Source organism: Acomys russatus, chromosome 8 (assembly GCF_903995435.1).
Source record: "Acomys russatus chromosome 8, mAcoRus1.1, whole genome shotgun sequence".
Classification (NCBI taxonomy): Eukaryota; Metazoa; Chordata; class Mammalia; order Rodentia; family Muridae; genus Acomys; species Acomys russatus.
In genome coordinates this window covers 68,437,085-68,462,055 of record NC_067144.1, presented here as the reverse complement: position 1 = coordinate 68,462,055, position 24,971 = coordinate 68,437,085, and the positions used below count along the sequence as shown (strand labels likewise).

At 45.0% G+C, this 24,971-nt stretch overlaps 1 protein-coding gene across 1 annotated transcript in view; it reads left to right on the top strand.

Moving 5' to 3' along the window:
- The window catches only part of Tiam1 (TIAM Rac1 associated GEF 1), a 178,301-nt gene that overhangs the window by 96,688 nt on the left and 56,642 nt on the right, over positions 1-24,971 (top strand). Inside the window, exons 9-13 of the mRNA XM_051150194.1 lie at positions 3,825-3,971; positions 6,304-6,378; positions 8,655-8,825; positions 15,163-15,267; positions 19,881-19,962. Of these exons, the coding sequence (XP_051006151.1) occupies positions 3,825-3,971; positions 6,304-6,378; positions 8,655-8,825; positions 15,163-15,267; positions 19,881-19,962 (580 nt within the window). The remainder of the gene's footprint in view (positions 1-3,824; positions 3,972-6,303; positions 6,379-8,654; positions 8,826-15,162; positions 15,268-19,880; positions 19,963-24,971) is intronic.

Below are 24,971 nucleotides of genomic sequence, written 5' to 3'. Positions count from 1 at the left end.
TATTAGCAGGCGAGCTCATCTCAGTGAGGCACCACCTGCCAATCTCTAGGTACCCACATCCGTCTCCCCTTTGCTTTGATAGAAAGTGATGACATGTAGTTTTACCTTCTACCTCAAACTTGTATGCTTTGATTATTTTCTTAGAAGCCACTGGAGCTTATGTCTCTGAAACGGATAAGTAAAAGCCGTTGACCTACATGTCTATGATGTATGCACTCCTCAGTTGGTGGCAGGTGCACTAACTCTGCCCCATCGAAGAGGCGGAGTTGGTAACTGTGAGGGAGTTTTGCTCAGTTACTTGGGAGAATGGTGTTTAGTTCCCTAAGTCGGCTTCTGTCCCTTTGTTCTGTTTCTTGCTGGCTGTTTCAGCAATACAAAGCTCAGTGTCTGTGCACCCTTGCCAGTCCATGCAGCAAGCCTTTCATTTTTGAGGCAGGCCACTCTATTGGGCACCTTGTTCTGTTTTCTGCATCAGCCCTTGAAGGGCATCCTAAGCCAGGAAATCTAGGCTGATTTATTGCTCTCCCCGCCCCCCAATCTCGCCTTGTCATTTGACCCTTAGGGTCCCCTCCTCTTCATGGGAGTTGAAGCATTCTTCAATTTCTCCTTTGTCTAGGATATCTCCCCTGCCCCATCTCAGTGGGGGTGGATGGAAGGAAGAGGTGAAGGGGTACCAGGGCCAGGGGAGGCCTTTGAGCTACAATGGGAGTCCCATTCAGTAGGAGAGGCTGCGTCATGCTGAGTGATTTGCCTTCATTAGCTGAAGGGTCCCTGCTGTACTCTTTGAAGAAAGGTTATCACTGTTCTTGTTTGCACAGATGAGCTGAATGATAGTGCAGTCAGGTGCCCACCACAGAGGAGGCATTGTCTCGGCTGACCATTGAGTAGTCAGTCAGGTGCCTGCCACAGAGGAGGCATTGTCTCGGCTGACCATTGAGAAGCCCAGAGGCTCTGCCAGCCTGTTTTCTAGACTCCTGGTCATTATTGTCTTGGGAGGTGGCTTAACTGCTAGTCTTTGAGCTGCCCAAGTCAGTCAGTCAGTCAGTGGGCCAGCTGTCAAGCATTTGTAGGCACACTGGCTTATCTTATCCTATGCTTCTCCCCTGAGTATCCGAGATTGTAAAGGCAGGAGTTACTCTTTAAGTTATTGTTGGCCACACGATTTGATTTTAAATGTTTTATTTATTTATTTGATTGACAAATCTGTGCAAGGCTCTCGCGTTTGTCAGTTGCGAGCCTTGTGATGAGGGTTAAAAGAGCAAAGAAAACAGAATCTGTCCTACTGGAGCTCATGTTCATATAGGAAGGATGGGAAGAAGAAAATGTGCACTTAATGGAACATGGTAAGTGCAGATAGTGAGGCATGCTGGGAAGGAAATGAGCAGGCTAACACATGCCTGCTGTGATAGCCCCTCAGCATCTTCGGAAGAGTGGCATCAGGACCACCTCAGATACCAAAGGGGGTGGTCAAGTGCCGCACACGACATGGCGTGCTGTTTCTGCATAGCCATTGCTTATCCTTCCATGCACTTTAAACCATATCTGGGTTACTCAGCGTGCTTAATGCAATGATAATATAATGCAGATACTTACACTACACTGTTTAGTGAATACCGATGAGGAAAATGTCTCAACATGCTCAATACATATGGAGCATTTTTTCTGAATAATTTTTATCTGAGGTTGCTTGAATCCACAGATATAGAGTGCTCTTCCCTTCTGGCTACCTATATGTGGCACGGGGCAGACAGACAGACAGACACTGTGCTTACAAGTCGACTTTACTGTTTGTAAATAAACTGAGACCAAATAGCTGAATTTTTTTTCCTTTTCTTTTTTGAGGTGTGTGTGTGTGTGTGTGTGTGTTATGATTCTAAAGTTTAACACCATTTCTTCCATGTTTACACAGCGTGGGAACATACATGTGTCAGTAGGTTCTGATTTAATTGTTTACAACCTTTGAGCACCTTCAACTTAGAAAGTAGAAATCAGAACATTTGACACGTGTTATGATAGCTTCTATTTGTGGGCTATTTTTTTTTTTTCTCTCCTTCAGAATACCCAAAGAATAAGTATAGGTTAAAATCTTTTTCATAAAAATTCCCACAGTAGTCTTGGCTCCTACTTTTAATGCCCTGATCTGTGTTTCTTAAGTACTCAGATGAGACAATGCGAGACCTCTTAGCTCCCTCCTCCTTGTGTTTGCATCTGAGTCCAAACCCTTCTTCCTAACGCCCTGGCAGAGACACTGTCTGGCTCGGGTCCTCGGTGCTTGTGGGGGGGGGGCCCTTGCCCATCCACTCATGGGGATTCTGCTGTGTTGACACTGTCAATACCTAAGACTAGGGAGATGCCTTGTGGCTGACATGCTGAGGACTGGGAGGCCCCCGTGTTACCCAATACCGCCTCATCCCTGAGGCTGCTGCCAGTTGGCATCTGTCATGCTGGGAGGGGCCACGTGGGAATCTATGACAAGTAGGGTTTTAGACATTGGCCTCAGCAACAAAGAGCAGGTGGGGGGGTTTCATTTCCAGTCTGACTTGCTGGGCCTCCTGCCTCGCCCTTCTGAAAGGAGATCTTGTGGGTGGCCTGTTGAGACCTCCTGGCAGAGGAGCCCTCAAGTTCCTGGGACATTGCTCAGAACCTGTAGGGTAAAGTTCAAGCCTGATGCTCTGTGGGCTTTTTGGAGGCCTCAGAGATAACCCACTTCTGTAGCTGTCACACTGGCAGTTTCAGGTACCCTGTTCTGAAATGTTTCCCTGGTTGGATGGTACCTTGGAGGCACCTTAACAGAGTATAGCTTTAAAAAGAGACACAAGTATAATTTCCTCTCCACCTAAACGTGACTCATGTAGTTATGGAAGATCTGTGTCACACACGCATGCTCACACAAGTGTGTACGTGTGTATGTGTGTGTGTATGTGTGGGGGGGGGAGGGAGGGAGAGAATGTATGCATGAGAGAAGACCCTCCATTCATTCATCAGTACCTTTGCTGGCTTGGATGTAGCCCAGTGGTAGAGTGCTTTTGCCAAGCATGTGTAAAGCCCCTGGGTTCAACCCCCAACACTATGAAAAAGACAGAGACAGAGTAGCTCAGTGGTCTAGTCTGGCAAGCTGCTTCTCCTTCCCTGGTCTTCTGTCCTGGAAAGGCCTGATGTTTCAGGCTGTGATGTGGTCCTTCCCATCACTAGGGATGAACTGCACCAAAGAGAGTAGAAAAGCCCTCTCTTTTGAAAACATTTCCTAGAAGCTCTCCCAATAACCAGAACTGGTCGCAAGCACATGCTCCACTCCAAGGAAAAGCCAACTTTGATTTCATGACCAAGTACCCAGATACGTTAGGGATTGCCTAGTGGAGACCCTGGATTTTGGGGCCTAGCACAGAGGATGGTTTCATCAATTGCAAGAGATGGGAGAGATCTCAACATAGAAGAGATTGGTTAGTTTGGGTTTAATGTGGGATCATAGCGGTCAGAAACCTGCTGCCTCTCACCAACCTTCGGTGTCCTTTTTAATTAAAATGCAGTGGTAGGAATTGTTTCAAGAAGGCACAGTTCCACGCAACAGGTGCAGCAGGTATGTCTAACTTAGGACAGGGAGCTCCTAGCCACATGGCACATCTTATTACCATGACTAAGCTTGCCGACTTTTCTTTTGCATTAGTGAAGATCCCCAGAATTTCTGTGTGTGAAGGTCATAGCTTAATGCTTTGAGCACTGGGGCAGTAGTATACTGGGAGAGGGGTTATTGAAGGGTGGGGCTGGGTGGCAACTCAAGGCACAGGTGTCAGTCATGTGGCTTCTTCTGTTTTAACCAATCCCAGGTGGCAGCCCGCACTGGTGAGATTGGAGTGCGAAGACGTACACAGGCCATGTCGAGGTCTGCAAGCAAGCGAAGGAGCAGGTTTTCTTCTCTCTGGGGCCTAGACACTACCTCCAAAAAGAAGCAGGGACGCCCAACCATCAACCAGGTAGGTCCCAGCGTCAACAAAAAGAACCTACAGATACTGCTTCTGTGTCGGTTGATTTGCATGTGGGTGTGCATGAGTGTGGGTGTGCATGAGTGTGTGTGTGTGTTTATTGGCACTTTATATCAACTTGACATGAAGTTAGTTGTGCTAGATAAATAAGTAGTTTATACCCCAAACATTGAGTTCTGCTGTGAGTGTGTCACCACTATCCATCTCCCACCTGCACTCTACCCAAACTCTGATTAAAGACCTACCAAAAAAAAAAAAAGGTGCAGAATTCATCTAAGTCCTTGGAAGAGAGCAGACTCCACAGGGAGCCAAGGGAGCATTAAATACAGTCTTAAGATGGCTTAGATGCTGGTTCAGAGACAACCTCCTGGAAATATGACCGTTTTCATTACTCCTGAGGCTTGGAAGATGGCCGTAAACGGGCAGCTCTTCAGTCTTTGGGCACAAGGACCCTCCTATAGGTGAGAGCGGCCACCGCAGCTCCTGTTCAGGTCCACGGCTAGCAGAGGATCACGTGACTAGCATGGTCTGGGCTGATGCCGGGTGGAGCCCCGAGTAACAGTGCCCAGTGGTCCTTCCCTTCCCTCTTCCTAGCCAAGGCCTCTCTCTTGCTGGAGCTACTTCTAGGAAACTCAACTCTCCATTGTCATCTGCCTCATTGACACTGAGACGTGAGCAACCTCGAACTGCTCGTCTATATTCTAGAGGTCATAAGCCACGAGTGCTTTAGCCTTTCTGGAGGGAATATTCATTTCATGGATCACTGTGGCTGGGCAGTCAAGCACTTGGCATTTGCGAGGTTATGATCAGATCATCAGTGTAGCCTACATGTGATGTCCATGAGCAAAACTGACTTGAGAATCACAGCCACCACCTTCCATAGGGATGAAGTTTTAAATGAGTTATTCCTAAAGGCTGCTGTCCTCAGTTTCCTAGCTGACCAACACACTCACCTTTGAAACATGGTGTTTCTGTCTTTTTTTTTTTTTTTTTCTCCAGAGCTGAGGACCAAACTCAGAGCAAGCACTCTATCGCTGAGCTAAATCCCCACCCCACCCTGTTTTAAAAAAAGCATCTTATTTATTCATTCATTTCATGTATATGAGTACTCTGTCTTCATACACACCAGAAAAGGGCATCAGACCCTATGACAGATGGCTGTGAGCCACCATAAGGTTGCTGGGAATTGAACTCAGGACCTCTGGAAGAGCAGTCTGTGCTCTTAACTGCTGAGCCCCTAGTATTCTGTCTTGAAAAAAACCTGAAAGAGACCAGTTAAGCATGTGATGCATGTAAGACTCAACAACCTTGTTTAGTTTCTAAACTTTGGGGAGGGTCAAAAACAGTTTCTTATCATGGACCGGGCACAGTAGACATTCGGCGGTCTCCATCCCAGCTGCAAAGGCAGGCCGTCAGTATCAGTACCTCCCTCCTCCCTCTGCAGAGCATGGTCTTGCAGCTTGGACTTAAATTCTATTAAAACTCTTGGTTTATATGGCCTTACCTTTTGGGAACCAGGTTACACTGTAGCCTTTGGAATGAGTGACCGAATTTCAATAAATGCAAGCAAACATCTTCACAATATGTTTTAAATATCATTCTTATAATTTCCTAAAATAAAGAAATCTTGCTTAGCCATAAATATTGTAATAGAAATTTGGTCACTAATTTGGGACTCTAAAGTAGACCAAAAATAAATAAATAAATAAATAAATAAATAAATAAATAAATAAATTTGTGTTCCTGTAGCTTCATTTACACTGGATTAAAAAATATGATTGTTGTCCTTATCCTGGTGGCACATGTTCATCTAACGTACAGAATTTATTGTGTCTGTGTTTAGATATTGATCATTTTTGTTATACCTTTAAGTTACACAATTAAGCAAATTTCAAAAAATTGACAGTTTTCTGGTTTTTAAATTTAAAAAACCCTTTCCTACCCTTTATATAAAATGCGAAAGCTGTAACTGTCTTCTCAGGTTCCACGGAAGGATGTGATTTTGAAAGACTGTAATTATGGGTAAGTCAGGTCTGTGAGGAGACGTCTTCTTTCTGAATGGTTCATTGCTTTTGTGATTTGCTTTTAAACTTAGGTGAATTAGGAGTTTGAACTTCTAAAGACTTGGGAAGTTCAGTTTATTGGGACCTGATGCTTGTGGTTCCCCACCTTAAAGTGTGATGTACTCTGGGATCCAGGAGGACTGAACCCTGCTGTGCTGTTTTCCCAGAGCCCTTCCTGTTTCCAGCCGGCTGCTGTCCCCTGCTTCCTTTGGCCTGTTGACCAGACTTCTTTTTGTAAGATGATGCTTTTGTCTATGCAGGTGTTTGGAGAGGGAACTGACGCTGTAAAGAGATCTTTAGAGGGAGTATTTGATGACACTGTTCCAGATGGCAAGGTAAAAATAAACACGTGCTCCAGTTGGAGATGCACAAGCACATTAGCATATGCACAATGCTTGCTTTGGGGGAAACTGAAATTAAGTACACTCTGTATGAAAAGCTGAGATGATCAGGTTTTGTTTTTTTAAAAAAAACATTATGTAATAAGTTACTGCGAGGTGCAAAAATAATTTTGTGTTTAAATCTTGGTGCTAATCAGAACATTTCCCTGCTGACATAACATTTTCCAAGCATATCACTTGATGTGTAAGATTCCAAGCAGAATATAAGATTTGAGTTCTGAGATAGCTGAATATTTTATGTCGTTGCTAATTCCTTTTTATGTTCAACTTTTATTCCCAAGATGTGAGTTCCAAGTGCCCTTGCTCTCTGCCCACACATGCTATTTTGTTCCCATTAATTTCAAACAAGTGTTCTGATAGTATGTTCTCTTTTTAATGCATTTTTCCTCCCAAGTCAAATATTCAGACATGATTCAGCCTTGCTTGAATTTAATAGGGCCTTTCAAATTGCTAGGGTTCAAACCCCTTAAAGATACTGATTCCTCCCACAGCCACATTATGTAGCTTCAGGGGGGGAGAGAGAGAGAGAGAGAGAGAGAGAGAGAGAGAGAGAGAGAGAGAGAGAGAGAGAGAGAGAGGAGAGAGAGAGGAGAGAGGAGAGAGAGAGAGAGAGAGAGAGAGAGAGAGAGAGAGAGAGAGAGAGAGAGAACACACCTCCTTTTTCAGGACCCCAGTTTCCAATTCCACTCTCCTTTGGTGTTCTAGTATTGACAGAAATGCTGCTATGATATTTTGGTTCCCATCCCCAGGATCAAAGCGACAGAATTCAGCTTTTGGTTGCCAAGCAACCAAGTTATCTTAGTCAGCAGTGGCTGAGCCCAGTGTTCTAGAGGGATCCAATCCACAGAAACCACAGTATAGTGTGGCTCTTGGTATTGGAAGGAGCAGAAGAGTGGCCACAGAAAAGCCTTCCTTTACTCAGACTTGCTGGATGTGTCCTTGTGGGTGTGGAGGTGGCTAGCCGAGGGAATGTGTTTCCATGCTACCCTCTTTGAGTAATGGCCCATGATGAAATTAGATTGCTGCACCAATGTACAATCCAAGCATAGTTTTAAACATTGACTTTGTCATATTTGAAGTTGACCTGCTTTGCATATATCATACATTTAAAATGATGTAATGCCCTTTTGCGTACATAGGGTATTAAAATGACAAAACTTTTGAGTTCCCTTTTATGTCTGTATTTTCTATTTTTCTAGGCTTTTTAGAAATTTGACTTCCTGGCATTTAGCCTCATCTCAAAGAGCAGTTTAGATGCTAATCTAGGGCTGATCGAGGGCTAAGGGCATTTATTTAATGTGGCCTGTGGGAGCAGCCTGGGACGAGTCCAGCTGTAGGTAATGGGGTGTCGGCAAGTGATTGCTTTTTGGCAGGTTTTTTTGGAGTCCAACTTACCCGTGATTGTAATAGATGTCAGAGACAGGGCTGAGACTCCTTCACACCTGGGCATCTCTTAGGAGACTTTCCTCATTCCTGGACCCTCTTGCTGCCATGAACAGGAGTCATTTTAGCATCTCCTGGCAGTTACTGAGAAGCTTGTATCTTGTGCATAGCTACTATCTTCCTTGTGCTTGGGAATCCACAGGTCCACATTTACCATCTAGTTGCCTTTTATAAAGCCTTAACACAGACATTTACTGCAGCACCAAATATGTTTACGTTACAGTAATCTAACACGTTCTTTCCTTGTGTTTTGACTCGGCTCCTAATGCGTCATTCATCTTTGGGGTGCTCTGTGCCCCAGCTGGTCTCCTTGCTTGCCTGTCAACATGTGATGCCAGGGCCTTGTCTTCACGAACACAGTTTCCTTGGGAAGGCTCACTGTTGCCTTGCAGTATACATTTTCCGTGGCAGATACTCTTGCTGGTGGAATTCTCGGCTCAGAATTTAAAATTCCTTTGTGGAGGGAACAGTGGGCCGAATCGAAGGAGTGTCTTACATTTCCCTTGCTTCCAAAGTTGCCATCTATCTACTCATGCCATGCTCACATAAGGGCCCTAGTCCAGGTGAGGAAGTGTGCCCCATGACCAGAGTGACAGGCTGCCTGCCTGTCCTCTCATAAAGCTCTGCCTCTCCCAGGTGTCTCACCCCTCCCCTCGGCGCCCCTCCTTCTACTGCAGGCGGTTTCCCTGGGCATAGGTAGTCTGGGGGAGTCTGAGATCTCTAGGCATGGACTGCTCCAGCCCTGATTACGTTTTTTCTTATCACAGAGGGAGAAGGAGGTGGTCTTACCCAGTGTCCACCAGCACAATCCTGACTGCGACATTTGGGTCCATGAATATTTCACTCCCTCCTGGTTCTGTCTGCCCAATAATCAGCCAGCCTTGACAGTTGTCCGGCCCGGGGACACTGCGAGGGACACCTTAGAACTCATTTGCAAGGTATGTGGCTGTTCAGGATGTTTTCCCAAGAAGAGCAGAGTTGGGCGGAGCCCTCTCCTGAAGCACCCGTGGGCACGGTCTGAGGGAGGAGGCTGGGCATGCCTTGCACGTGCAGGCAGCCCGGCGTTCCTTTGTGATGGTGTGCACTGTACGTAAGCGGTGTCTGCGAGAGAAGGAAGCAGAGTCTTGTATGTGCTTTGTCTCTGTGCACACGCATCATAGGTTTGTAATGAACATACACCTCTGCTGCACACCTGAGCATAGAAAACCTGAGACCAGGGCTGGAGAGATGGCTCAGCGATTAAGAGAACTGACTGCTCTTCCAGAGGTCATGAGTTCAATTCCCAGCAACCACATGGTGGCTCACAACCATCCACAATGAGATCTGGTGCCCTCTTCTGGCATGCAGTACATGCAGGCATAATACTGTATACATAATAAATAAATATTTTAAAAAAAGAAAGAAAGAAAGAAAGAAAACCTGAGACGAAGACTGAAGCTCACTAGGACTAACAGTGCAAAGCTAACCACTGTGGGCATCTTGCTGTTTTCCTTCTGTGATTTTTTTTTTTCTGTGTACACACACATACATGTATTTGGTACTACCATCCCATTTTGCTGCCTCGTGTTGGAGTACTAGCTGATACAACACTGACATCTTTATAGGGAGGATCTGAAGTGAGTGTCAGTTCAACGTGATGGGAAATCCCTCTTTGTGTGAACGTGGAGTTTGTATTTTCCACTAGAAAGTGGCCGGCTTGGCCCTGCTTGGCCTTGTGATACCAGAATGTCTTGATCTTTCTCAAGGTGAGCCTCTTTTCATAGCCAGGTGCCCTTGACTGATAGCAGGAAGTCCCCCTTCTCGCACTCTGGGTCTCTCTTTCCCTATGCACAGCATCGGTGGTCTTAACTGATCACGTCACGTGTAAAAAGGAGCGCTACCTCCCTGGTCTGCAGGCAGACAAAGTGAGGCTCTTGTCTCAGCTCACAGTCACAGGGGCAGGAAAATCAGCAAAGTTAGCGAGAGAGAGACAGCCCCGTTCTCACTGCCCCCAACTGGGGTGTGTCCAGTCGTGACGGGTGGACTCGCAGAGCCCCGGTCTGTAGGGAAGACAGTTGACAAGGCTCAGAAGAATCTAGAACACATTCTCAAGGGAGCCAGTTTCCACAAAGCTCCAAAAGCGGAAATCTTTTATATCTTAATTTTATCCTAGAACCACTTGGATGGATAAAAATGACATTTTAGAAGCCTTGTTCATTCAACTTATCATTTGTAAATATTGACTAATCTTACTCCCTCAACAAGTATGTTGTGATTACACTACCAGAAACTTATGTTTGCTTTTTAAAAAATCACTAATGCCTAAAAAAAAATGGCTCTTCACCTGAATGGGGGAAATGAAAAACCACAGCTCAAATAAGACTTTCCAGTAGCCTTAAGTGGAAAAAAGTGGATCAGCACATTGTTTTAGGACAAAGTTAATACTGGACCCACATAGGTGTTAAAACTGAGGCGTGTCTCATGCACCTCAATTCTCCCATGAACGTGATCCAGCATTGGCGTCTCTGCCCAGGACTTTTCATTGTAAACAAAGGTAGTCCGACTAGGGTTTCTGCGTCCCGTTATTTATAGCTGAGCAGAGTTCTTCAGAGCATCACTAATACTCTGCAGAGCTATGGGAGTTGTTCTCAGTTGGAGCTCTTGGAAGTGGTGCTCTGGCCTTTTTACACATGCCAAGTGCTAGGTATTCCAGAGAGTAGCGTGGCCAAAGAGCATCCCTGAGGAGCTGAAAACGAAGCCGTAGTTTTGTGCTAACCATGTTTTGTGATGAATTGATCTGTGGGGAGGAAAATGAGTTGGCTTGACAAGTTTTTTGGTTTTGTTGTCATTGTTGTTTTTTATTATTTTATCAAATATTTTTATTTTTATATATACATTTATATTATTACACATATATACAATAAATTACCTATATCAAAATAAAAAATTAAAAATTAAAAAATAGACTAGTGATTGATATGACTGATTTGATCAATTAACATTTAGTTTTACAATTAAGCTTATTTGTTTAGAGGTTAAGATGGTTTTAGGTCTAGATAGATGTTTTAAGTTGATAATGGTGAGATATGGTAGATATTGATTTACATTCAGAATTTTAGACGCACCAAGATAGGAAAGATGTTTTCTTCAAGGCTGCCAAATACAAATAGCTAAAACACTAAGAATGTAACATTTATATAATTTCTGATTGTGTCAGGGTGTTTTTTTGTTTTGTTTTGTTTTGTTTTTAAAGCATTTAGCCTTTCTAGAAACTAAAAGGGAATGTCTTGGTCATGTAGCTTAGATAATGCTGTCACTCTGTTCCGCTGTTTCTGGGTTCCTTGCTGAGTTCCTGTGAACATCCTTTAAGGTACAAGCCCTTTCTGTGACAGTAATAGGTCATCCTGCCCAGTGTTCTTGGGTTGCCATTTTCCCCACCAAAACATAGAAAAAAGACCACCCTGCCTAGAACAAACTTATATCAACTGAGTTTAAAAATGGAAAATTTCCGTAGTGTGCTTTAAGAAAGTGATGGTCTCCAGAGACGCTATCTACGGAGGTTAAATTATATAGTGTCCTCAGACCCAGATGTCTTCTCGACTCTTCTGTGACTAGTGGAAGAGTTTTATTCCACTAGTGGAAAGGGAAGAGAGGGTGTGCCGTGGGTTACAAAATGATCTAATATTAATGGTGAGTGGCTTTTTTATTTTTTATTTGCATGAGGAATGGAAAATGAACATGCAAGGATGCGCGCCTTTTGTGTCACATAGTCGAGTTCTGCATTGGTGATAGACATTGCTTCTAATATCTAATGATCGATTTCGTTCTTTCCGTCGCCTGCACTAGCTCAGTCTCTTTCCTAGTCTCTGACATCACACCCTTTCACACCGGTTTGCCATCTGTCATCCAATCAGCAGTCAAGTTCTGGTATAGTAAATGTTTCACGATACACATTTCATGTTATAGATGTTATTGAAATGACTGTTAAATGTAGCTGGTAGCCAGGTCAGCCTGTAATTTTTAAATGTGTTCAGATTATTGCAATTATTAAAAAAAAATTGCAAAAAATGATCCATTCTTTCATGATTACCTGTATTGCTCATGTGTGACCATAGTGTCAATTTTACTACATGCATTTAGTACATGTTTTCCTACATGTATGTATGTATCTGTTCATTGTGTATATGTGTTGGCCATAAAACAACCTCGAATGCCATTTTCAGGGACACTATCTACCTCTTTCGAGTTAGGGTTTTCCATCGGCCTGGACCTCACAAAATAAGCTAGACAGGCTGGCTAGCTAGCCCCAGGGATCACCCTGTCCCCTGTCCCAGACACTGGGGTCACAGTGACATGCCATCACTCGTGGAGATTTTATGTAGTGCTTGGTGTAGCACTCAGGTCTGAGGCGCACAAGGCACACACTGTACCAACTCAGCCAGTTCCCTAATTTGGTTTTTACATATTTTAGTGGCTTGGACTATTTACTAAAAAGATCTGCATAGCGACATAATCCTTTGAGACAACTGTAGTAAGATTTTAATTAAAGAAAAATTATGCCAACTAGACTTAAACTTGCCCAGTTGTAATATTTATTTTGTGGCACAATTTACAGCTAGCTTTCTTGACTCAAAACAGATCAAATGCTGAGTGATTTGAGGAAATGTACATCGGAAAACAAATTTGTACTACTTTGTTTTTTCCATCCCCCCCTAATGGAATTCCTCTTGCCAGGAAATTTTATCTCGAATGTTTTGCAAAGTCAAAACAAGCCAGATGCTTAGCAGCCATCGCCAGTGTTCTCTAACTCAGAACTCGTTCACATAAATACGTATTCTGAGCGCGGTGATAGCCCGGCCTGCTGTGACGTGGGCACTCATGATGCTCCTCTTGAGAGCTGAATTCTTGGGACTGTGTTTCATTTTACCTCAGCCATGCCCTGTGGGCTCAGAACTACTGAACAACTCCCAAAATGGGCGGACCCACTCATGCTCCACGTCCTGATTGTAGAATAACCATTTACCAACCAAAAAGGTCATTAGATTTCTCAGTAAACCTGTATAAGTATTTACTTATTTATTTTGAGCCTGAGCTTGTCTCAACCTTGAAATCCCTCGCCTTGCCCTCTAGAGCGCAGGGATTCTAGACACGTGCTGACCCGCTAGCCAGTTATTGTAACACAGCCGTTGCATGTTATTCATCTTAATTTTTAAAAAGAGGACAAAGAGTAACACACGGAAGTTTGGGGGCGTTAAGTGCAGCATAAACCGTGTTCTCTGTGCTGCGCTAAGCCTCCACTGCCGTGTGTCCTTCCGTGTGCGAGTCTAAGTGTTGGCACTGCTGTGGCATTTGAGGATGGTACGGATTCTTCTTCTGGTCAGGGCCTCTCTGAGGTTTGTCCCAGAATCCCCTGGGTGAGGTTAGTTCCGGGGTGTGCTGTCCAGAAGGTGTATGTGGAAGTGATAGTCTGATTAGGACTGCCCACAAGTGTTTGTGAATGACAACAGCAAGGTGTCCGAGCTGTGTTGTCTCAGTTACCGAGACCCCATGAAACTCCATCCTTCTTCCCTTCCACCTCAGTAGGGAACAGGAGGCAAAACACAATTTTTTGCCTGTAATTAAGGCTTTGTGAGGACCTGGAAAAGTGAGAAGCATCTCCTCCCTGACCTGCCCCCCACCCCCAGCCCCTAGGCACACAGAGTACCTTGGCTTGTCATAACACCCCAATACTTGAAGGCTTCCCTGTTGTGGGTTCCCTTGGCTCACCCATCCCCCTTCTTCATCCTTGATTGTATAGGTGTCAGATAGAGACTTCCTGTCCAGGACACAGGGAAAGGAAAGCCGGGTGCCCAGGAGTGTATTCCCTGCCTGGTGCCTGTTCTGCTCCTTAGACTTCACACAGGCTGGGGTTATCACTGTGCTGTGTGCTCCCAGGGAACTCATTAACACTTTCTGGAACTGTGCTTTTGTGGTAATCCATGACTGTCCTCCGTGCTAAGCTACCACTCCTCTGTTGCCTGTTTTCTGCATATCAGTTCTCCGAGCCCCAGCTCACTGCGGAGCCTGAGTGAGCTGACTGCTGTCTGTCTGTGCCCTTGCGGCCTCGTGGAGGGCCCGCCTGGCACACTGCCCACGTTGTGGCTGTGACTGAGAGGATGTGAAGGGACTGGGGACTGGAGTGCTGTTAGTTTGTGTTTATACCCTGGCAGGCTAGAGTAAGAGGATTTACCAATCACAACAGATTTTACTTATTTCAACATGGTTATCACCACAGGACACTGAGAGATGTTTCTATCACTTTATGTAAAATTGAAATTTTATTTTAAAAGGTTGAGAAATTTCAGGTTTATGTAAAAGTGAGATCCGTGTGATAAACCCCCATGTTCCATTGCGTAGAACATGTAATTACCATGTTAAGTTTCATCGATTTGTTGACTCTACCTCCAAGTGTGGATTATTTTGGAAGCAGATTCTAAGTAGCTTACATTTACTTACTGGTACTTTAGGGTATATTTTTTAAATGATAGGACCATTTAAAATTAAAACTACCCATTTAAATATATCTTCTCTTTGGGTATAATTTCACATTGCCTTGTAATATTAGAAAAGCATTTTTCTTTTCTCCATGTGTCTTCTTGTCTGTGTGCTGAGAAATACTTATAACGCCCTATTGTCATGGTATCTTTTGTAATCAAATTAATTCAAGAATGGCTTTTTAGATAAGAGTAGATCCATTGACCTGTCCCAGAGGAAAGAAAGGCCCCAGGAACTCAAATTCCCCACACTGGATGTGCTGCCCGGGCTGGAGGCACTGTTGCACTGCCCTGAGGGACGCCCATTCTGGGAGGTAGAACTGATCCTGGAGTTCAGGTGTGTTGCCTGTGCTGACTTGCTTGCAATGAGCTGCCAACACTTGTCCTGGGCTCCCCAAATTGGGGTACAGCCTTTCCCCCTCATTGTAAGTGCTCCCTCCTCCTTTCTTGTCACCATGCGAGTTTATTAAGGTATATACAAGCGCTTCCCTAATAGGTTTTGTTGAAAAGCCAGAGCTAAAGAGCAGAGCTAATCGAACACGTGGAAGAGAGGCTGTGACTCCGTTTTCTGCCTTGAGTTGCGTGATCCCCATGGAATCCCCAGGTCTGATTTGTATTCTAACCTCGTAAGGACAGAATCCTGCCACCCACCCCCGTCTCTGTTGTTCCTAGGAAGCAAGGTAGCAGGTCTCCCGTCCTTGGAGAAGGAGAAGTAATTGCTCCTGTTTACTGCTAAACAGACAATTCCCTTCCTTTCCATCAGGCACATCAGCTGGATCACTCCGCCCATTACCTGCGCCTGAAGTTTCTAATGGGGAACAAGATGCAGTTCTATATTCCGCAGCCTGAGGAGGACATTTATGAGCTGGTAATGTTCATGGCCGTGTACATTCTGTTTGAGATGGTTTGCAAATTACGTGCGTCCTTGTGGTGATTGTGGCTGGTGTACTGGAACTAGGTCCGAGATCGGTGAGCTTCATTCGGAGCGCCAGAGCCGGCAGAGGCAGCCTCACTTACCACAGACATCCCAGAGTGCAAAGTCGCCTTTGCTTGTCCAGAGAGCAGGGCTGCACAGTCACAAAAAACGTCGAAACCCACAGATAAACCAGATAAGAGGAGTTTAGTCATCGTGACCAACTCTTTTTTTTTTTTTTAAATAATTTATTTAATTTTATTTTATGTGCATTGGTGTGAGAGTGTCAGATCACCTGGAACTGGAGCTATAGACAGTTGTGAGCTGCCATGTGGGTGCTGGGAATTGAACCTGGGTCCTCTGAAAGGGCAGTCTGTGCTCTTAACCACTGAGCCACCTCGCCAGCTCCTCGTGACCAACTCTTGTTGCATTCTCTTTTTCATAACTGATGACTCTGGAGTAAGTGCTTTTACTGTGACTCCAATTTTGTGCAATTTCTACATACTTATCAGAACTCGTCGGTCAAATCTTATGAGTGTAACACGCCCACCCCCAACCCCACCCCCAGCCCCTGCCCCACCTGAGCTATCTGATGACGTCACCCAGCTTGCTAGAACTGTGTTTATTTAGAATCTTGGAGACATCTATGGATGTCTGTGTTTCAGCAGAGGCCGAGAACTTGCGTTTTGAGCTGGACCTGGCTCACATCTGTGCTTCTGCACACTAATCATAGGGAATCAGCAAATAGAAAGACACTGACATGGAAAGTTCCGGGATTTTACAAAGGGCAGAAGAATGGCATCTCAGTGGATGTTAGCAGTTGTCACTGCGGTAACCACCGGCAGGTTCCTTTTTCGTAGCCGAGTGCTGCGGTTTTCAGTTCTAATGAGCAATGGTTTGGGGAATAGGATCCTTTCTTAGAGAATGTTCTGGCCTCTAGGTACTTAGTCACCCTTCTGGGGCCACCAAGCTGTTTGCCGAGGATGTGCAGCTAAAAACATGGGAGTGCCTCAGCACAGAAAGCAGAACTAGAAGTGCAGCCCAGAGGTTCCTTCTGGAAAGAGGAACCACGGAGTCGCGTTTCATAGGGAATGGGGTTTTAAATCAACTTCTCCAACTATACTTCTTCTATTAAGAAGCTCTCGGCAGTCTTCAGCACCCGGCGTGAAGCGCTTTGACAAATGTATACAGTTACGATTCCACTACACTGACAGGTCACCTCAGATTATTCCTCAGGACAGTCTGACCGTGCTATATGTTGGGGAAGGATCAGTAATGGGGCTGAAGGGATGGGTGGTTCTGTGCTTAAGAACACAGTTTTCCTCTGGGAGAGGAACCCACAGGCTCACGAGCCATCCATAACTCTGGTTCCTGGCTATCTGATGCCCTCTTCTGGCCTCTGCAGTCACTGCACACACATGGCGCAAAGACATAATTGCAGGCCAAACATTCATACAGGTAAGATAACTATAGAAAGAGGAAAAGGACCAAAGTGGTTACTGCACTCTAAACCACTGTTGACTGTGTCGATGGGTTGATGGGGGAGGCCACCTTAACAGTGAGGAGTCATGATGCTTCTTCTGGGAATTCATTAGCCAGCATTTGTGTCCTGTGAACAGACACAGAGTCCTTTCCGTACTCAAAGAAGAAAAGTGTTAGCTCAGTGCTATGGTCCTTATCCGTAGTCCCACTGCTTAGGAGGCTGAGGCAGGAGAATTGCATGACCCCCAGGAGTTCAAGGCTAGATTGGAGAACAACATAACAAGATGTTTGTTGGAACCCCTGCGCCCCCCCCCCCCCCAATCCATGTGTGCTGTTGTGAACACCTGTAGTTCCCACAGCGGGGAGACTTACCCAGTTTCAGATCATCCTGGTGCATAACTTGGAACTACATGATCATAAATGTTGAAGAGGAAAGAGGCAGAAGAGGCTAGGCTGATAACTGCAATAGATCATTTAGCTCATGCCTTATGGTTTGTGGGTTTTGCATATAATAAATTACAGGGCTCATAGGCAACCAACTTCCATGCCCCATATATTGCCAGGCATGTGCACATCGAGCCATGACTTTAGAATTTTCATTACTCACTTATTATTATCTAGGAAACTTTTTTTAGATTTATATATTATCTTACGTGATGAGTGTTTTGCCTGCAAGTATGTGTGCACCATGTACATGTCTGGTACCTAAAGAAGACAGAAGAAGGCATCACATCTGTAGTCTGGAGTTACAGACGGCTGTGAGCCTCCATGGGGTGCTGGGAATTGAATCCTTGTAACTCCTCTGTAATGTATACAGTACAATGTGAAGGCCAGGACTGTACTGAGTGTGTACAGGCTTCCTTGATTCTTATTCCATACATAATGCAGTATGAAAACAGTTTACCTATCATTTATGCTGTATTACGTATCAAATACGATCTAAGGATAATTCAAAGTATGTGAGAGCTACCGAGCACAGCTTTTATGCAAACACCACACTGTTTTCCATAAGAGAGGTGAGCATGCTTGGATTTGGGTGTTCTGGGTCATTGAGGTCCTGAAACCAACCCTATCTAGTTTCCTAGGAGTGACAGTAGCTGACCTCTTTTGTAACAGGCTTCTTGAGGTTACAGAATGGCAAATGGACAGTAGAGCATGCTGGCAGGCAGAGAACAGCGAGTTAGGGTGCTGCGGCTGAGGTGACAGGCGATGGTGGCTTAAGATGGGGTGGCCAGGGGAGAAAGGAGGGCAGGACAAGATTTTATGAGAACGCGAGTGCCTGGTTATTCAGTTAAAGTCTCACGATCTTTTTCATCTGGTTTCATTCATTTAATGAAATGGAGGCACTTTAATGTGGGCCGCCCGTGCACAAAGTGACCAGATTTCAAACCTCCTCCTAGCCCAACTACTGTGGTTTAAGAGAAAACATTGTAGGACACAGTGTGTTCTTGAAATTTCCTGTATTTTATTATTGCTCAACCTGGCCTCAGTGTCAGCCAACACCCAGAGGCTGGTTTATATGGCACTGAGCGAGTGTTTATGTGACGCCGAGGCCGGCAGAAAGCAGAGAGCTTCTGCACAAGGTGTGTGGCACTGGATATCTGCAGAGATGGGTAGAACTAACAGTTGTGTACCGCCACCTGGCGGGAAGGACTGGCTGTCACACATATTTAAAAAGTAGATCACCAAAGCTCAACCTCAGCAGAGATGAAGGAAGGGGAACTGTGCAGCCCTGCTATGTCTTGTCAGTTCTATTTAAATAATTCTGTATTTGCAGATGTAGTGACCATTTTCTGATCTTACAATCACTGTCACTCATGAAGCCTTCTAGTTGGGGAGTTTGATTTTGTGAAACATTTCTGAAGTATCTAAATAAAATCACATTGAATAATCTCCCCTGGCACCCGGGCTGTACTGCCAATGTTCCTGGCTCTAACCCTCATCACTTCATGCCATAGTACACTGAAGAGAGAAATGTGTGTTCTCTTCTTGCCTGAATAAAAAGACCCCCTGAAGAGATGGGGCAGGGGTAGCCATCACCAAGTACTTTGCTTCAGTGCCTCAGAAGGAAGTTTCTGTTGAATTCTATAGCTTGAGATTTATTTTCCTTTCAAGATCAATAACAGCATGCATTTGTTTGCTCTTTTGTCTCAAATTTGGATTTCAGCTTTAGGTTTCATACCTAAGAAGGTTCACTGCCCTGACCTTGGGCCCCTTTAGGTTTCACAAATTGGCTCAGGAGTCACCACAGTGGGGCAGAGAAAACCAACCTTATCCCTGGGGATGCAGGACTGGGTTCAGATCCTGCCTTGCCTACCCTGGCCTTACAAACTTATAAAAGTACGTTCTCTCCACTGTAGTCCCCATATTCATAAAATGGAGATCGTAATTGCTCCAGTATGGGATGAAAAGACACATAGTTGGAAATTCATGTCTCATGAGATTAGGTCCAGATATATGAAACTGTACTATCAGTTAATTTAAACATTTCTGATATGTGCACTGTACACTATTTATTCTTGATTTTATACTGAAACACATTCTAGACTCTATTGGGTTTCTAGATAGTTGATTGATTTGCACACTTAATTTTCTAGCTAATCTTTTATAGTTAAGCGACTGCCAAGAAATCGAATCATCCCCACAGTGTGTTACAGTGTCAGCATTTGTCCTACTGTGGATTTTTTCATGTGAAAGTGCTGTGTGAATGCATAGAGATGCCTCATATTTTGAGGAATTTCACTCAACAAGTTTATAACCTTCTTGTGTGTGTATACGTGCATGTGTGTGTGTGTGTTAGAAACAATATGGCATTATTTTGCATGTCTGTGATGAACTTAGGGAATTATATGGAATGTGTGTGTGTGTGTTAGAAACAGTATGGTTTCTAACCACAGCTGATCTTATCTTGGTGGTTACAATTCTAAGTTTCCATCTTAATAGGTCAAAGCTCAATAAGAAGACTTATGTAATACGTGTTTTTATTCAAGTGTCAATTATGAAAAAATAGATTTACAAATTGCTGACCAATCCTAAGAAGCTATTTGTGATGTGATCCTAATTAGCCTCCTTTCTCTGATTTGCAGCTTTACAAAGAAATTGAAATCTGTCCAAAAGTCACCCAGAATATCCACATTGAGAAGACAGACGCGGCTGCTGATAATTACGGTAGGTTTATTTGTCTTTGGTCTTGGCTGTTTGTGTTTCTAGTTAAAGCATTTCCTATGTAAACAGAATGTGCACATAGTTACAATTCAATAAAAAGCCTCTGGGGCCTGTTTCAGACAACACATCTAGCCCCTGAGCTGTGAAGAGCAAGTGAGCTGTGAAGAGAGGTGCTCACCCTGGGCACAGGGAGGGAAGGCTCAGGCCTCAGTCTCTTAACTTGAATCAATGGGATTTTACTGTCATACGAAGCAAATGGACTCAGGGATCCTGAGGCAGAGGGATTGCTGTGAGTTCAAGGCCAGCTTGGTCTACAAAGAGAGTCCAGGACAGCTCAGGCTACACAGAGAGACCCTGTCTCAAAAAGCTAAAGAAGAGAAAGAGGAGGAAGGTGAAGAGGAGGAGGAAGAGGAAATGATGATGATAGAAGGACCAAAGAGCTGACTCAGTGATGAAGAACACTCGCTGGTCTCAGAGGATCCGAATTTGGATCCCAGCACCTTGGGTGACTTACCACTGCTTGTAACTCCAGCTCCATGAGATTCAGCACTCTCTTCTGGCTGCCTTCTGTGGCACCCACACGTGTGGGTACCAATCAAAGAGAGATGGGGGGGCGGAGGAAGAAGGAGGTGGAGGAGAGAAGAGAGAGAGAAGGAACAGGACTGAGTGGGAGTGCAGTACCTTATTTTTTGTTGCTCCTGACAAGTGAAGGGAATATCCATGTACTTTTCTTGCCCACAAACAGGCACTGTTCTGCCTGTCTCTCTGAGGAAGGTTAAGAGGACTGACTTTGTTGCGGTACTGTGATGCCCAAGACTGACCCTGGGTTGCCTGGTGCACAAACTTACTACAGTGAAAAGGATTTAATGCACAGTGCCCCTTGTGATTGTGACTTATTACAGTGAACTAACACAAAGTCAGCGAAGACCAAAGGGCGGGAGCGGGTGCAGCACAGCAGGCTTGGCCTCCATATTGCTCTCCCACTGGAGTAAGAGGATAGAGTTGAGTCCCCAGCATCAGAGTGTTAGACTGTTGTTGGGGACTTTAGAGACTCATTCTCTGTGTCCTTGCTTGGAAAGCAGGTCATCTGTACACACTGCCTGGCACACACCCAGTTCCTAGGATCCCAGGAAAGAAGCAGGTGTACACTCTAAATTACAGTGTTTGCACCATTTAGACATGCAAGGCACATGACAGTGGTGGAGATCCCCTCTCAAAATAAGCGGTAGGTGCTAGTCAGGGTCCAGACTAGTGCAGGTCTGGGAGAAAAAAAAAAAAGCCACAGACCTATCTGCTGTGTGACACTTTCCTATAAGGGCAGGTCTGGAAAAAAAAAAAAAAAGCCACAGACCTGTCTGCTGTGTGACACTTTCCTATAAGGCTGCCTGCATGCTGATGTCATTGGATACGTGATCCTTCCTGTGTATTTCAGACTACCTTTAGCTTAAGCAGTAATAGAACAGCACTTGAGCACAGTAAGAGGGGAAATCTGTATAGTGTTGTCCTAGAACACCTGAAGGTAGCTGAGGTAACGGTCGCCGAGTCCAGTGCCCCAAGGCTGGCATTTCCTTCTCCTTCTCCCCACGTGTCATTTAAGGATTGTCCTGGAGCAGCTGTCACTTGAGATGACTGTGCCTTTGCTGAGGAGAGATAGAGGAACTGGAAAATCAGGTGTTACTCTGTGACAACCACAGCTCTAAGCAAATCACATAGCCACCTAGTCACAAAGGAGCCTACTATGTGCTGGGAGGAGCTTGCAGTTCTTGGTGAAATGTCAAGACCACTGCTTACACGCATGTGAGATCTTTCTCTGAATGCAGCCATTAATCTTTCAGTGTTTGAAAATTTCCAAAGCCTTTACAGACAGCTGGTATAATATTCCTTCAGCGTCTCCTCCTGCAGGCAAATAACCTCATCTCAGAATGCTCATTAGAGTGTTGTGGCCTAATGAATAGAGCTAATTTTGTAGCTCTGGCCACTTCCATTATATCTTCACGCCATTTACTGTTTGACCCCTGAACTAAACACATCGGAAAGCCTGGAGGACATTTTCAATGGCAAAGAATTAATTTCTATAAAGGGCTTATTATGCAACAGAAGTGTGACCTCCGTGATTAAAGCCGTAATTGGTGGCACTGGTGTAAACAAGTGCTTGGTCCTGTGGACTCAGAGGCTCTGTGACAGCACGTCTGCTTCTGCTTAGTCTCTGTCATGTGAGGTAAACTCGTGAGACTCTAGATAAGAGTGCAGTTCCCAGCTCATAGACTCTTAGTCCACAGTTGAGTGACGTGGGGCCATAGAAATAAGCACTCCGCATTAAAATACCCCACAGACGCCCCCATTTTCCTCAGGGAATGAGTTATAAGATTTTTCACAGGTACCTAAAATTGAAGATAGCACAGAGACCTATACCAAGTTGTGGTTTTTTTTCCCTCCCTCTACACATACATACTACATGTTGAGATTTTTAATGCATATGCATATTTGCCTGTGTGTTTATCTGTGTGCCATGTGCATGCTTGGTGCCTTCTTGAAGGCCAGAAGAGGGAGCTGTAATGAGAGATAGTTGTGAGCCACCATATGGGTGTTGAGGATCGAATCTGGATCATCCAGAAGACTAGCCCCTAATAAGGTTTTATTTGTCAATTAAGCACATCAAGAGAGGACCAGGAATAAATCATAATAAAGAGCAGTTGTTACAAATGTTGTAGTAGATTTTAAATGTAGCTAATAATGTTTGTGACTGAATGCCTAGATTATTACAGCAGTATTATCTAACCTGCTGCCATAGTCAATAAAAGACACAGAAGCTGTTGTATTTCAGAATAGGCCTTATTTTACCTGGGGCTGGGCAGATATTAACCCCTAACCCACCTCCCAGCCCCCGCCCCATGTCATCTGCTGTAATCATTTCTATCTGGGCTACTTCCTATCCATAATCCAAAAGCATTTGCTTGTGTTGTTCATTGGTCCCACTTCTTTCCATGGGGAGCTTCAGAGTTCCTCCTCCTGGCTCATGTGTATTTTTTTTTTTTTTTTTTTTTCTATCCAGTGGTGATTTCTCTCTCTCTCCTCCAGGACCTTTTTCCTCCTCCCAAGATCCTTCTCTCCCTAAAGCCTGCAAACCTTCTGCCCTTCACTTCTGTCCTGCCCAAATGTAGGCCTTCTCCCTTCCCCCCACCCCATAATCAATTTTAAATTAGGTAGAGCAAGGTTTACACAGCAAAGACAGGTGTACGTGAGTGAGAATGTGCCTATCTGGGCAGCAGCCAGATCTTAGGGAGCAAAATCATAACAATCAACTATAAAGCAGCAGTCTGTGCTGTTCCAAACAGTAGATAGAACCAGAGTTGAGAGGGGGTGAGTATAGCCACATAAGGTAGACCTGCTAGGACTGAGAATGAGACGGCACGCAGCAGCCATGACATGGAGAGATTTACTTGAGGGAAGAGAAAGGGAGAGGGGGTAGGACCTGTGTGGGCCATGAGGGTCAAGAGACAGAGAGACAGTGGGAGAGACGGAAAAGAAAAAGGGGGTGCCCTTAGAGAAAGTGCAAGAGAGAAGTACAAGAGTAAGAGACAGATTAAGAGATGGGTTAGGGGGCTGGAGCGATGGCTCAGAGGTTAAGAGCACTGACTGCTCTTCCAAAGGTCATGAGTTCAATTCCCAGCAACCACATGGTGGCTCACAACCATCTCTTCTGGCCTGCAGGCAGAATGCTGTATACATGAGAGAGAGAGAGAGAGAGAGAGAGAGGAGCGAGAGAGGAGAGAGAGAGGATGAGAGACGAGAGAGGAGAGAGAGGGAGGAGAGAGGAGGGAGAGAGAGGAGGAGAGGAGAGAGAGGGAGAAGGAGAGGAGAGAGAGAGAGAGAGAGAGAGAGAGAGAGAGAGATGGGTGGTGGGTTTGTCTTTTTTATCCTGGGCCCCTGGTGGCAGCAGCGGTTGATGACTGAGGCAGGCCACTTACATGCCAACAGCATATGGGTGTGGATGTAGGCACTGTACAAGTCTATTGAGAGGCTCAGACTGACATAAAGAAAGTGCTTTGGTTTGGTTTATTCAGTTTTGTGGCCACCAGTACTTTCAAATAGTCCACAGTGCATTGTTTGGAGGTCGAGGCCACACCACAATGAAGGCAGAGGTCCTCGTGGCCAAATCACTTTGTGCTGGTTCCCGCACGCCCTGCTGCATGGCTGGTGACCTTAGTTGAGTTCTTCTTAGATCTGGGCTCCTGTTGGCAGCAGCGTATTGTCCGGGAAGGGTGAAGGGTCTGTTACTTTCCTGCTTGCTGCTCGGAGATGCTTGAACAAACCAGTGCGGCAGAGGAAGGGCTTATTGAAGCTCACAGCTGGAGGGTGTGGTCCATCTTGGTTGGGAAGCCCTGGCTGCAGGAGTCTGAGGAAGCTGGGCAAGTTGTATTTGCAGTAAGGAAGCAGAAAGTAACACGTGTTCACCTCAGCTTCCTTCTTTTTATGTGGGCCAGGGCTTAAGCTCAGAGGATGCTACCACCCATTGGAGGGTGAATCTTCCCACTTCAGTTAACCCAGTCATGCCCAGGGCCTTGTCTCCTGGGGACTCTAGCTCTTGCTAAAAAGCAGTATTATCCATCATAATCTTGGATGATCTGACTGTCCCCGACCTGAGAAACTCCCGTGGCATCTCAAGTGCAGACCCAGCCAGTCCACATCCAGCTCAAATATCAGCTTAAGTGTAGCTTTTGTTACATATGAGTTCATGTGTAATGCAGGCAACTAGTACACACAAACACAACATCTTAACAGTACCAAATGCTGCCTTCTAATTTAGGATGGAAAAGATGATCTAATAATTCAACTGGCTGAATACATTTTTAAACAGTAAACATGTGGTGGGCTCGTGCTTTTAATTTCAACACTCAGGAGGCAGAGGCGGGCGGATCTCTGTGTTTGAGGCCAGCGTGGTCTACAGAGTGAGTCCAGGGCAGCCAGGGCTACACAGAGAAACCCCGTGTCAAAAAAGCCAAAACTGAACG